Genomic DNA, 15,170 nt, shown 5'->3' on the forward strand with positions numbered 1-15,170 from the left:
TGGATCCTCACTCCACAGGCTGATTAACAAAGTAATGAACTAGCATTCGGTGGCCTTCATCACCTCAGTTAAACCGTAGGTCTCGAAACAGACAGGTCTTTATGGGTGGGACTAGTGACAGAAACTCCAAAGTCCCTTAGTGCACTCTAACCAGGTGAACTGAAAGATTAGATTGTCAGCCTGGGGAGAAACTTCATTTTTCTTCTGTTCTATATAGGTTGCCCTTTCGTGAAGCCAACATTTGATTGTGATTAATTTGTCAAGGTTGATTGTACAAAGGAAATAAAGAAGCGGATTGCCAGTTCCAGTTATTCTGCTTCTGAAAAGCTGCTCAGATCCTTGTCATTCTGCAGTTGTGACTCTTAGAATTTTATATAGAAAGAGAAATGTCAGATGTTCAGGATGATTTAAGAAATGATAACTGGGAAAGTGAAAGTATACCAAAAAGAATTCAAGATATATTTCATTGATTGCGTCTTCATTTAATGTATCCTTCTAATTTGGACAGAAGCTTCAGCACCGTTAGACCTTTTCTTTGTGTCAACCACATCACATTGTGAAATGTCCTCATAAAAATGGGAAACTCAAAAGCTCTTATTTTTCTATTTTAAAAAGTATACACATATCTGTTCCAGATTATCGAATGAGAAAAGGCTATGTATACTCTCACTTTATATAATCCATCTACATGCCAAATTTATATTAAAGAAGGCTAAATTGGAATAAAAATAACATGATTTTATAAGGAAGAAATATTAGTAACCTTTGCTATGCTAACTATACTATTATAATATAATTAGCACAGCACAGGTTTTTTTTACAATTTAGCTTCCTTCAATATATATTTTGCAGGAACATGGTAGCTCAGTGGCTAAGACGTTGAGCTTGTTGATCACAAAGGTTTGCAGTTCAACGGTTTAAATCCCTAGAGCCGCGCAACAGAGTGAGCTTGTCCCAACTTCTGCCAGCCTAGCAGTTCTAAAGCACGTACAAATGCAAGTAGAAAAATAGGGACCATCTTTGGTGAGAAAGTAACAGTGTTCCATGCATCTTCGGCGCTTAGTCATGCCGGCCACATGACCACGGAGACGTCTTTGGACAGTGCTGGCTCTTTGGCTTTGAAACGGAGATGAGCACCGCCCTCTAGAGTCAGGAAAGACTAGGACATATGTGTGAGGGGAACCTTTACCTTTACCTTCAATATAAATTTGGCATATAGATGGAATATATAATGATAGAACATATAGTTTTGTCTCATGCATTTGATAACCTGGAGCAAATATGTCTATACTTGATAGTTGAAAACTTAAATGTCCTGCAATAATAAAGGGCAATAATGAAACTCAAGGAACATAGTCAAAAAATGGAATTACAGTTAAATATAAGACCAAGCTAATATCAGGAGGTACAACAATCAGCCTTAGAACTGAAAATGAAGATGATACTGAATTGGTGATAATTTTTGCCTTTTAGGTTTGACTATGAACATTAATGAACCCGTAGTGAAGACATGCACTGCATACTTGGTATGGCAGCAATGAAGGTTTTGACAAAAATATTTGATGTCCCTTCACTTAAAAGATAAGAATCACAAAGGAAATGGTTTTTCTTGTGATACACAATATGAAACTGTTAATTGGACTTTGAAGAAGAATAGAAAATGTATTGACATTTTTACTCTTTAGTGTTGAAGAAGACTCCTGTAAACTATGGATAGCCAAGAGAACAAAATACAGATCACAGAACAAAACATTCTAAAGCTCTTTCTTCAGGCACAAATGACTAGCTCAAATTGTCATAATTTAGAATATACAAGGACCAGTTTATGTCATACTGGCCACATGACTGTTGAAATGTTTTCATACAGCACTGGTTCAATGGCTTAAAGCAGGGGTGTTAAACTCACATCATCACTGTGGTGTCATGTGACATATAGGGACTTTCCCTCCCTTTGCTAAACCGGACTTGAACGTGGTCAGATCGTGACGCATCCAGCCTGGAGGCTGGGAGTTTGACAGCCCTGGCTTAAAGAAACAGAGAGGTACACCCCTCCCTAAAGTCAGCTACAGATAGTGGAATAAAACTGCATGGACTCTTTTACCTTTATACAAAGCCCTTCAGAAGTCCATAGTGTTGGAAAAGATAAAAGGAATCAGAAAAGGAGGATGACCAAGAGCAAGATGGATGGACTTAGTTACCAAAGTGATGGGTGGACTCTTGAGAGACCTAAAAACTCAGGTTAGGGAAAAAATCCTCCTGTAAAATTCCACTTAATTGGTCTCTAGAATATAATTAACCAATCAATCAAAAATATAATCAAGATGAAAAAGCAACGAGAAGCAACAGTTGTTTATCTGGAACTACAATATAGATTTGAACATTCCTATTCATCCCCAAAGGTGCTTTTTCAAAAGGCAACTGGACTGTCTTTGCTTTTGCTTTAAGGCATTTTGCTTCTCATCCAAGAAGCTTCTACAGTTCTGGAAGTTTCTTGGATGAGAAACAAAATGTCAAGAAAAAACAAAGAAAGTCCAGTGCCTTTTGAAAAAGCACTTTTGGGACAACCATGATCTGAATGACTGAGAATCTCCATAGGTATTTCTACTTATACACAGTGGGTCAGTTGTAACACCTAAGTTAAAGCTAACTCATTCAAGACTGCATCAGTAGGAGAGCTATGCTATCCCATGACAACCAAAAATCAAAAGAAATCTTTTCAGACTAACAATTGTTAGTCAAAGTTGGAGAAAAAGGCATAAGCTTTTATAAACCATTTTCATGTATTTTAATATTATTAATCTCACTGGAATGTTTGAAGTACGTTATACTAGACATACCTTGTAGGGTGAGTATTATGGAACTGAAATCTAATGTAATTGCAAAATGCCAAAATCCAGAAGGCTAGGTTTTTGATATTCGTGGACCAAGTGAAAGCTATTATTCCAGTGTATTCCATGTGAACCTATCATTTTGGTAATAACGCCATCATTTCCAAAATCATTCCTCTATGTTCCTGACCTCTCTAATTATCCCTAGTCTCCCAAATGATCATCTATGATTGCGGGTACAGTGAAAAGGGAGCATCCTGTAATGCAGGTTGTCAGCCTTTCATACTGATATGTCAATGAAAGCAGGCAGAAAGGAGAAACTAAACCTTAAAAAAAACTTGAAAAGATGAGGTTGCAAAATCATAGCACTTGAAAGATCAAATGCATAAGTTGCAAATTTATTTTTAAAGAAATCACTTCTATTTCTTTAGTAAAGAAATTACCCGAAAATTGTTCCTGTTCCAAATTGTACTTTAGCAAATCTGTTAAGTTAGCGGAATATTTTACAAATTAATGTGCTTCTCTTTGACTTGTGCGATTTTCAAATTTTCATTCTGTGAAATTGTGAGCAAGTAGGTCTTTAATAAAAGTAAGTCTTTCCACTGGCTGTACTATTAAAATGAGTTTACCTGAGTGTGATAAACGCCAAATTGTATTCCTTCTGTTGAATTTCCTTTGCTAATGATACATTAGCTTTTTTTTAATGTCACATTTCCAGACGACAGGTGAAAAAGTTCACAGTAATCAATAGCACACAGTACATAAAGTGCAGAAGTGATAAAGTCAGAATCTACTTTCCAGGCTGAAATGACCAGTTATAATCAGACCCAAATCCACAAAGTAAAAACTTAAGAAGCTGTTAGAGATCATTATCCAAATATGTTTCCTGACTCAGGAACATCCCTAGTTATTCACTGAAGAAGACTCTACAAAATTTCATTTTTTTCCTTTGGCTGCAGTTGTCTTTTCTACTAATACAGTAGCTTTCTTGTCTAATGTGCTTATCTAATGAACAAAAACAAAAAACAGGATTCTCAGAATTGTTTTAACTACAATGAGAAATATTGCAAACATCTTTGGTCTAGTTTCTTTTCATATGTAGTATATAAGAAATACTATTTTGCTTCTTGACTATTTTGAATGAAAAAAATATTTATAACACATTATTTGTTGCAATGAAGCAGATTCTTTATGCTAAGCAAATAAAACATTTGTTAAAATTCATATAAAGATATAAAAATTAGAATTAGATCACTTGTTGTGCTGGAAATTGCAGTGTTTTAGTTAAGTTTTACCTAGCTCAAAAAACATTTGACAACTGATTAAAGTGAGATTATAGAGATACTTTAACAAGTTCCGAGCTATAATATAAACAGGCTTGTTCATGCGTTATCAAGCTCCACAAAATTCTGTTTAGCATGTAACCTTCACCATGGTGTATCACTCACAGTGGTGTACCAAACAATGGACCCCTCGATAATCAAAGAATATAGATAACTTCTACATCTTGAAAAAGTATTTTTCACATTGCCTATGATTAAACGGAAATAAGACTGTCAATGGGAAGTTCCATAGTTTTTACTCCCAGTCCCTTACAAATAAGTTTGGAGCTATTCTGGCACTGCTTTTACTTCTGACCTTCCGGCTGACCAACAAACTTTAAGTAATCATGAGCTTGTGTCTTCCCCCCCATTCCACACAAAAGAAAAAAAGAAATGAAATTGTCAGAACCACCCTTTCCACATTTTCAGTGTGTGCTGCATGCATTTGCAAACCAACAACAACAACAAAATTGATACAGAGAAAGCCACCCTGCTGAGAAAGCATCATCAGGCAGTTTCTATTAAAAAGCCTCTGCAAGCTGTGATGTCAGATGTTAAGAGGAGAAAAGATGCTATTTTTACAATGAAGAAGTTTTCCCTGAAGCTGTTTATGTCTGTAAATATATTGTGTATTGTAAGTTTACTGACTGTAATATACAGCCACTATAGGTATATATATATATACAGTATGTAATCACCTGAGCACAAAGGCTGGGAACAGAGTGGAGAGTGCAGTTCGGTGCATGTTGCTTTTCTAAGCAGGAAAAATCAAGCTCAGTTTTTCTATAGGGTCATGAGTAAATGTTTAAGATTGGTATATTATATAAAGAAGAAGTTTTGTATATGCTAACAGTTACAAGAGCATTATATGGTTTTTACTGGAAAAGTCATTTGATTCCCTCCTTTGGAAGAATATTATCCAAGTCATTGGAACATGTTTCAATATCCAAACTGACTTCGTTATTTAAAACTAAATCTGACATAGAATTTAATTTAAAACAGAAATGGACTTTTATCTGAATTTCATTCAGTTTTCTATAGTTTCTTGTTGAGCCCTTTCCACCCATTTCAATAACAGTTTTAAAACTTCATCAAAACATTTCTATATTTTATTTTCTTCTTTTTAATTTTAACTGTTCTAGTTATCTCTTTCTCCATTTTTTAATCCATGTGCATTGTATAATATCTTCCTCTCATTCTCATTTTTTGCATGGGCTATCCTCCATAATGAGTAATTTTCCTCATCCAGAGTCTATTTTACCACATCCTTTCATCAAAGTCAGCCAGAGTGACTTTGCAGAGTGAGATGGGCAGGATATTAAGTAATCAAACAAACAAACAAATAAAATCCTTTCTCATACGTGCCATTTGCATAAATCCATGTATTTTTTGACACTCTGTAATATTATTTTTATTCTGTCGCAAAAAGCTTCCACAAATATTTTCTTTATATTCACTTTCGTTCTGGAGGGAAATTAATCTGTCTTCTTTTTCATTCAAGACTCATATTTTCTCTTCCCACAGTTATTCTGCTTTCTCTCTATTTTATTTCATTTCCTATATTTGATTCAATGATGATTTTTTTCAAGAGCCATCCCTGATGCTACCAAATAATAAATTATTCCATATTCCAAACCCATAGTCTATTATCTTTCTTGTATCCCTCACTTATTTTCTCAATACTTCATCCTAAACAATCAGATAAAAAACAATCAAGTTTTTGATTAATTCCTTTTCCACAATAATGCACAAACAAACTTATGCTTAAACCACTCAGGCTCTTTTCTAAGCAGATGCTCACTAGTTGATATTCACAATCATTCATGGGTCTCCAAATACCAGTTACTCTTTTGTATAGTCCTGCCTTCTTCCCATCATCCATTCATGTCATCAAACAGAATGAATGCTGTATAATTTTTCACAAAATTGTGCAATCTTTTTCATAAACCACAAAATCTTATCAAGTTTTCCTTGATACCATTCACTAATGTATAACTTATAACTATAACTGCCTATTTTCATATGCATCCATGACAACCTAAATAATAATAATTAATAGTTTCTGAAATATATGTTAGCCTTTTAATTCTACTCCCTTGTTTTTGCATCTAATTTATCAATGGTGCAAGATTTGAATACTTTCATTCAGATATATTATGTCCTTCCCCTTTTTCTTATGTTCACAAGAGGCGGCAGATCTGTTTTTCTTTCATTTCATTTCATTTCATTTGTTAATTCATTTAACATTTATTCTCCTTACATTTCAAGTCATTATTTACCATATGCCATGGCTATCACCATATGGGTCCATGGGTATTGGCTTCTGTTGTCCATCAAGGCCTTGATCAATCAAAACTTTAACATAATGCATTTATTAAGATAGAGACCATCCTGTGACATGAATAAATTTGTATTCCTAATTCACTTCAGTAACAAAAATAATAGAATATTATTTTTCTCCTCATACCCACTAGATGTTTAGGACATCTGCAGACATTTGTCTTCCTAGCTTGTGGTGAAGGAGAATATAGTATAGTGTGAGAATAATGTATTTATAACAAGACTTCCTATGGATTTTGAAATTTAGAGTCAAATGATAGAGAAGCATGAGAGCCAATTTATTTGGCAGAAAACACAAATTTATAAATCTGCTATGGTATTTCACCATTCAGTAAAACTAGAATAACAAAGTTGCTGATCAAAGAACTGAATTTAATAGCTTTAAACTTCTTTCTGGAGTCAACTTCTGGGCTAAATATGTCTTATTAATACTCATTTTAGAGGGTGAGAATTAATCAGTGGACATCCTGTTAATAATTTCTATGCATGTGGGAAATATTCCACAGGGAAATTGAATGAAGAAATCCTCTGGAAGATGGGCACCACACAGTTCAAAATAAGATTACCATTTAATAATGTATGTGACAAATTTTTCACAGAATATTTAATCAAATTACTGAAATACTTTATTCTAATAGCCCCCAAGCAGCAGCCACATTAAATAAGAATTCCAAAATCAATCAATATAATAATCATTCCCAAAACCTATTCTAAAGAGACTCTTAAAAATTCTTTTCTCATGATTACACTACAGCGCTCTTCATGTAAAATGGAGTGTCATAAACCCACAATGGGAAACACATACAAAGACTATCCCTGTCACTTAATTTGTGAATAACTTATGGACATTCCAATAGAGATTTCAGAGGTAGAAAATGTTTCTGCGGATGGAAATAAGAAACCATCAAAAGCTATACCCTCAAATCCATCCTCAACCAATTTTAGAGATGTATGTGTGTGTTTGTGTGGAGCCTAAAGACATGAATGAGAGTGGATACTGACTCAAACAATGAAGCATTCCACTCATAACTCTGCAGTTTGTACAAAGGTAGAACATGCACAGAGTGAGGCCAATCCAGTTTTTCATTTAGATGTTGACTATATTGCAGCTTGTTTTATGAGCAGGATATGGAGGTGATGATTTAAAAAAAAACCCTCCCAAGCTATACTCATAGAGATAAATTAAAGGATTTCTAAAAGTTAATTGGAAATGAACAAATAAAAATAATTTAAAAATCCAAAAAAATATAACCCTTTTGTTAGAATGAAGTCTAATCTATAGAGGAAATTCCCCAGAAGGGGGTAATATGTTCTTGAGATGCATTCACCTGGCGTATTGAAATGACCCAGGCAAATGAAAGGAAATGGGAAGGGGAAAAATCACTGATTCTGCATTTCCCTATTGTTGCATCAATCAATTGGGGAAAGGAAAAGGAATGTTTCAAAAATGGTGTGCTTTGAAGGAAATAGGCAGATTTTCTTTTTTAAAACCCTAGCAGTCTCAGAAAACACATATGCAAATATCTTCTAAATTTTTGCAGTTTTCACAGATAATCTTAGTTCATTTCTGATTTAATATGAAGTGGATACTAGATGCTCTATCCATCTTTAAGAAGCACTGTGGAAAAACTGCATGACATTTGTCTATTTACTGATTTATTCACATTCTATTTCAAGAAAATCTGTCACTTATAAATTTATATTTTCTGTTTTATCCTGCAAACTGATTTTCATCAATGTAACCAAATGGTCAGAAAAACACTAAAAATTATATATTAATATATGAAAAGTATCAAAAAAGTGTTACTTAATTGCTAAACTTACTATTATTACAATAAAAAATAAGAGATTAGGCTGTATCTTGCCATCTATATCAAACATGTACACAGAAATAGTTATGAAAAATGCACATTTGGAGGAATGTGCATTGGGCGTAAAATCGGTAGTTGGAATATCAGCAACCTGCAATGTACATATGATACAACATTGCTCATGAAAAGCAAGGAGGATCTGGAGTGGTTAATCCTGAGAGTCAAACATGAAAGTGAAAAATTGGGATTGCATCTTAACATCATGAAAACAAAGAAAATAAGAATGGCAGTGAGCATACAGTTCAGAATGCAGATCAACAATGAGACTATTGAAACACTAAAGGAATTCATCTTCTTGGGCTCTAAAATTGACCAAAGTGGTGACTGCAGCCCTGAGATCAGAAGACATATGACACTTGGAAGAACTGCCATGTCTGCCATGAAGAACATCTGGAAGAGTAAAGATGTCACAATCAAATGCAGATTAGCTAATGCAGTATTTTCCCCCAGTTGTTACTTATGGCTGACTTGAACTCGGAAAAAGATAGGAGATAGGAGAAGGGTAGATGACATTGAACTGAGATGGTGGAGGAGACTTAAATTAGACTTTCCATGGACTGCAAAAATAATAAAGTTGTTAGAGTTTGCAGCAATCCAACCAGCACACAAGTAAACAACTTAGTAGGATTCATTTATATAAGAAACTTTTTTATATACAATACCATAGAGCAGAAGCAGAACAAGAACTCAGAATCCAGAAGTACAGAATCCATAATCACACAAGCTATAGAATCACAGAAGCACTCATCTATATACAGATCAGTGAACCTAAGCCATGCCCAGGCTCCGAGCCATCTTAGTCACCATTGGGTGACCTGCTACCATGTCTATTCCAATTCATGAACCCTTATATACTGACAGAAGTCCTAGACTGAACCTCACCAAAAATATCCCATGAACCCAAGATCGCCAAACAGAGGCTGCCATATTTTGGTCATGTCATGTGAGCTGAGTCACTCAAAAAGTCAATCATGTTGGGATTGATCAGTGGAAAAAGGAGAAGGGGCCACCTTAGTACTCATAAAGAATGACACCAGGGTGACCATGGTAGATCTGAAGGAGGAGGTGTGAGACAGAGGGGAGTGCTGATCCATAGAGTGGCTGGGAGTTGAACACAACTGAAAGGCTGATGACATTTTGAGCAATCAAGTAAAATAAAATGTGAACAATAAAAGGCGCATCAATGTTACGCCAATGCAACTGAGTTTGTTTCACAATCACTTTAGTAAAGTTTTGTCAATCATAAGCCTGTCTATCAATTTGGGCTGTAATATTAAAAGCAAGTGGCAATATTATTCATGTACTATATGCATACAAGATCAGAAGACCTCAAATATTTCAAAATTTACTACAGCAAGCTCATCCTTTCATCAGAACTATAACGGCTTAATCATTTTAAAGTCAAATTGGAATAGCTAAAGGAATGTTAGGTATGTTTGATGCCTTGAGCTGATTAAATATTTTAAAAAGATAGAATAAAAATCTGGTTGGAGGAGGAGGAGGAGAACATCATCATCACACAGAGGTTACAGAAAATTCTATAATACATCAACTTTCTAGTGACTAGATTATTAAAGCAATGATTCTTTTTCTATATTCTGTTTTGATTATATTAAATAATAATAATTCCCCATTACAAATGCAAAATAAAATAATTTTGGGATTACCTGAATTATTGTAGTCAAAAATATTTACAATCAAAACCCACAAACACTTAAAGAACAGTGCAGTAATCTCATTGCCTCCTTGTATTCATTAGTTTTATTGGCACAAACCCTTTTCTACATCCAGGGAAGAATATTAAAGTTAAAATTTCTAGACATCTGACATGTCTAGAAAAAGAATAAGACAATAAATCTTTTGTTTTTATTTTGATTTCAGGACCAAATGCAGAATAATATTTTTGTTGTTATATATATTGTTTTGATCCCCCCCCCTTTCTTCCTCTCTCTCTCTCTTGGGGAGAAAGAATCATTGAGCCATAGAAAATAAAGGCTGAGACGACATACTCTAGTTCTCTGTTCAGTTTAGTACAAGGCAGTATGAAATAATTTCTTTCTCCTCTTCAGTTTTACCAAACATAAGATCACAACTAGGTATTTCTAAAAAAGAAACTTGCTTTAATTGTTTTCCCACCAGTATGCCCCTGTTATCTTATGTAGCTAGAAAAATTTCTTCAGAATAACTAAATCGTGTTCTTAATCCATATAGCACAATTCTATCTACTTCAACTGGCACAATAAAGAACTCTAAAAACTTTGCTAGTTCTGGAGTCTAACATTGTTTTATTAAAAATGCAAAGGATTGAAGTTGAAACTGAAGTTCAGACATGTCATGTGCTCTACAACCGAGTCATGATTCTCTTTTCACGACATTCATTCATTCACTCAGTTTATATAGCTGCCCATTTCACTTATGTGACTCTAGGCAGCTTACAACAAAATAGATAAAACACATGAAATACATATAAAACACTTAGCAGCCAAACATGATTAAGAATCTATGAGTATAGACAGGGCGTGGCTCTGAGCACATCCAGGGCTCCAGGCTTTGGAAAAAAAAACAACTTTTTAGGACATTACAGAAAGCCAGTAGAAAACAGGGCTAATGTAATCTCAGAGGGATGATGTTCCAAAGGGCAGGGCCCTTTCTGGGTCCTGCCAGCCAACAGTCCTTAACCGATGAGACCTGGAACATGCCCCATCTATTGGGTTGGGTAGAACAAATAGTAACAATGGATATATCATTTTGCTATAGTGAGCTTCAGAAATACATTATGAACATGAAACTCACCAAGTTCTATATATTGAGCTCTATTCACATCAAAGTAATGGCAATTTTGAATCCAATCAAAACAGCTTATTCTTATCAACATAAAGTCATAAATGCTTACAAGACAAGAACAATATTTTGAGTTAATTTTGTCATTTTTGAGCATGGCACAGTTTACCAGCATAGACTGCCCTGCTAATTCATGGAGTATACATTAAAACAATAAAGGAGAGAGAGGAAAATCACTGTTTAAAGTTGATTGCCATAAAACTTTGTTATATAGTAATTCACAGTCAGTTTTACATACCATAAATGCCTGTTGAGATACATGGAAAAGCCTGTAAGACACAAAAAAAGATATATATTAGATATTTTTTTTAGAAGTACCTATCACACACAATGATTTAGTACAAGGAAGCTATAGCTGCTTACTATGAATAAATATCCACACTTGTCATCAAGTCTTTATGAAATATATCCCAATCTACTGAAATAAGTAGTCATTGTAGAAATCAGAAAGTCATTGCAATATTTTTTTCAAAATTGAGGGGGAGCAAAATGAGCTCTCAGCATAGCACTTTAGGGAAAAAGTTAAACTTTTAATACCTTGCTAAATGTGAAAAATGGGAGGTCTGGAGAATGTGTGCTTTTAATGAAATTGTCTACAATAACTAACAAGCTTTTAGTACAATTACAAAATTATGGATTTGTCAGCCTTTAGATGAAACTCACCTGAAGCCAATATAATTTGCTAAGAAACTACCGTAGTGTTTTCTTTCACAGCATAAACCATTTAGTACTTAATAGGAATACAGTAGCAATGTAGTAGATATATAATTTGATTTTCGGCAATCTTTCTGAGGAGAATTCTTATACTATTTTTTTCCATAGCTATGATTTTGTGAGATGGAGTAGACTGAGATGAAGTGTGTCCCTCTTCAATGATTACTTCTTCTTTTTTCTAGCGTATTCCAGTGGTGGATTGCAGGCGGTACGCCCTGGTACGGGCATACCGGAGCCTGCCCAGCGCACCGGATACCGTTCCAGTATGATGCTTTGGAGGGCACACCCGCCCGCCTGAGCTCCTTACTGGTCTTTTAAGTCTTCAGCACTTCTGCACATGTGCATGGCGCATACACTGTCTGTGCAATGCTCCGCTGAGCAGCTGGAGCCTAGTGGAGGTTCACGGAGGCGCTAAGACACATTTCTAGTTGGTAGGCAGTCTTGGAAGAAGATGCTACTCTCTGGACATATCCATACCAGCAGAGTCATCCTTCTCTCATCTTCTCTATAATTGGTGCCAAACCAAAATGTTGTCAAATGGTGTCTTTTGTAATGTGGTCAAAAAGGGAAATGCCCGATATCCAACGGAGCATTTGCATTTCAATAGAATGGAGATAACTTTTGGTCCCTGTTGTTGCTGCCCAGCATTCAATGCCATACAGTGCAACAGGGCAGATGGTTGTCTTGCCTTGATGATTTGTTTTGCCTTGATGATTAATTCCTATTAATCACTTCAATGATTACTCAACATGTGTTTATTGCACAATAAAATTAGAAGATAACAGTACCCTTATCAGCCAGGTTCAAAAATGCTTCACATATTAGGAAAAAGTTGGTGGAAAGGAAGAAGGTGTTTGAAAGCTGCTGCCTATGACCAATGACTGGAAGGTTGTGTTAATGGTTTAGATGGTATACCTAGAAGTGATATCCTTCTTCAATGTCATTTTAGTTTTACCCGATGAAGACAACAAAATGTTTTTTCTGTATTTGAGCTGTTCGGCGTTTCCGCGCACATGCACGACACATACAGCGCCTGCGCAATGCTCCACTGAGCAGCTGGAGCATCACGGAGGTGTCGTAATAGGTAAGGATGCATGCTCTCATTGCACATGTGTGCGCTCACTACGCGCATTCATGTGGTTGACATCGGGCCCCATTGCACTGTACCGGTTGCATCGGGATCCAGAACCCACCACTGATTCAAATGCACTAAACATCTGTGTAAACTACCGAGTCAGTTAGAGCATTGAGGATTCCTGGCATTGCATTCTGTTTGGTTTTGTGCTGACCAGTATTGGTAAGATATTAATTTTACACAATTTTACACAATTTATATTTGCATTTTTAAGATCTGGTTGGATTTTTGTATGCATTACAGATATTAAATGTCTAGGGTATGAATACAAAGAAAGATTAGAAGCCATAGACAACAGCACATGATTTATATTACTTTGTCTCAGGAATACTGTTTATCTGAATCACATTTTTACCTAAACTAAACTTTGTATTCTGTCTAGTACACTTCACATATGGCTATGCTGCAGAAGAAGAAGAAAAAAACCCAAAATGGATTATTATGTTGACAATATAACTGTCTATCTGCACAGTAATTCACTTTGCTTTCTCTCCATATACGTATTTATCATGTTAGCATGGCTCACTGGGACATAAATTAACCAACTACATTTTAGCCAACCATAATGTGCAAGGCTAACCCATGTGGATAGTTTACAGTTTAGTTTGTTGCATGAACCTATAAAACAGGGTAAATCTTATACTCTAAACACACAATAATTAAACTCAACAGCAGAAAAATGGAGGGAAGTCTTCTCCATCCATCATTTTCTCCGTAGCTAAGAAAGATACGATGTTTTCTTCTTCTTACTCTAAAAAATGAAGAAAAAAAAAACCTTTCTCCTTGGAGCATCCTATATTCAAGATGGTGTTTTAATAACAATGCAAATGTCTCTTTTTCCTCTGTGCTCTTCAAAATGTAAGGCTTTTCCTTCACTGTAAACTGTAATTTTGTTGTTTGACATAAGATAGCATAAACCCGTTCTCCATTACAGATTTTGTTTCTAAATCTTATGCATTTTTAAGTGTGGGTTGTTATGTAGCCTAGACACCTTGAAAACCTCACCAAATTTTGAAGAAAATATATATTTGGGGGGGGGATTATAGGCTGTCATGCTGAAAAACAGCAAATAGCCTAGGGCAGAGGTAGAGATGACAAATGAAATTCAATATCCTAAAATTCTAAACAAAGACATATTAAACTGAAAACTTTGTTGAGAATCCCATTTGTTATTATGATTTTAGCATCGAGTAAAAAGGATTTGTCACAGTCTAACACTGATTAACATCTTCATAAATTATTTGGATGTGGGAGGTGAAAGTACAGTTTCAAAAAAAAGTACAGATGGCACAGCTAAAGAATGCATCAAACCCATTACAACATGTAAGAATCTACAAGTATACTGAATTTCTTAAAGAGTAAATGTTTTAAAGTCATAAACCAAAATATTTTCCATCACATGGAAAATTAGGATCAATACAAATTAAATGACAGTACAATAATTTAATTTTGCAGGAAAAAAATAAAATAATGCTTTCTCAACTATTCATAAAGACATCGCACATGTGAAAACATCCAATGTTTTGTTTGAATATTATTGGAAAATCTGTAGAATTTCAAACTCTGTTGGGGTGCTACATTGTCTGAGCAGCAGTAACCAAACAGAAGCAAGACTAATTGGGGAGAAAAAATGGGGAAAATGAAACATAAGAGGGAAAGTTGAAGGAGCAAGACGTTCATTTTTATGCTTTGAAAACAAATTAAAGGACAATATGGTAACAATTTGCTAAAATATAAAAAACTGTCATGATAGGAAATAGAGAAAAATGACTTGCATTTGCTCCGAAGGACAGGGCAATAGATAATAAGTTTGAGATGCCAGAAGTTGAACTGAAGTTAAATGGTATGAAGCATTTCCAAAGAGATATTGAATTGACAAAAAAAAAAAACCTCATGAAATTATAATCAAGCCCTCTCCTAAAAACTGTTATAGCATCATAGAAGGACTACACGATCTGGAGAGGACAAAGTATACTAAAGACAGAACTACTGTTCCATCAAGATTCTTCTAGACCTCTTTTTTATTCCTTGCACTGTCCTTGAAGGAGCAGGTCCAAGGCTTGTGGTTACTTCTGGACTGGTGGTTCCTGCTAAAACAGCAGGTGCTGTGACCAAGTTA

General features: G+C 35.0%; 1 protein-coding gene across 1 annotated transcript in view; it reads right to left on the minus strand.

Annotated features, from left to right (window-relative positions):
- MACROD2 (mono-ADP ribosylhydrolase 2) overlaps positions 1–15,170 on the minus strand; it is a 1,059,851-nt gene that overhangs the window by 450,526 nt on the left and 594,155 nt on the right. The window contains exon 7 of the mRNA XM_087716844.1: positions 11,441–11,471. Within this exon, the coding sequence (XP_087572970.1) occupies positions 11,441–11,471 (31 nt within the window). The remainder of the gene's footprint in view (positions 1–11,440; positions 11,472–15,170) is intronic.

The sequence above is a fragment of the Thamnophis sirtalis genome, unplaced genomic scaffold (assembly GCF_051295495.1).
Source record: "Thamnophis sirtalis isolate CommonGarterSnake01/CBP01778 unplaced genomic scaffold, rThaSir2_p1.2 scaffold_5, whole genome shotgun sequence".
Classification (NCBI taxonomy): Eukaryota; Metazoa; Chordata; class Lepidosauria; order Squamata; family Natricidae; genus Thamnophis; species Thamnophis sirtalis.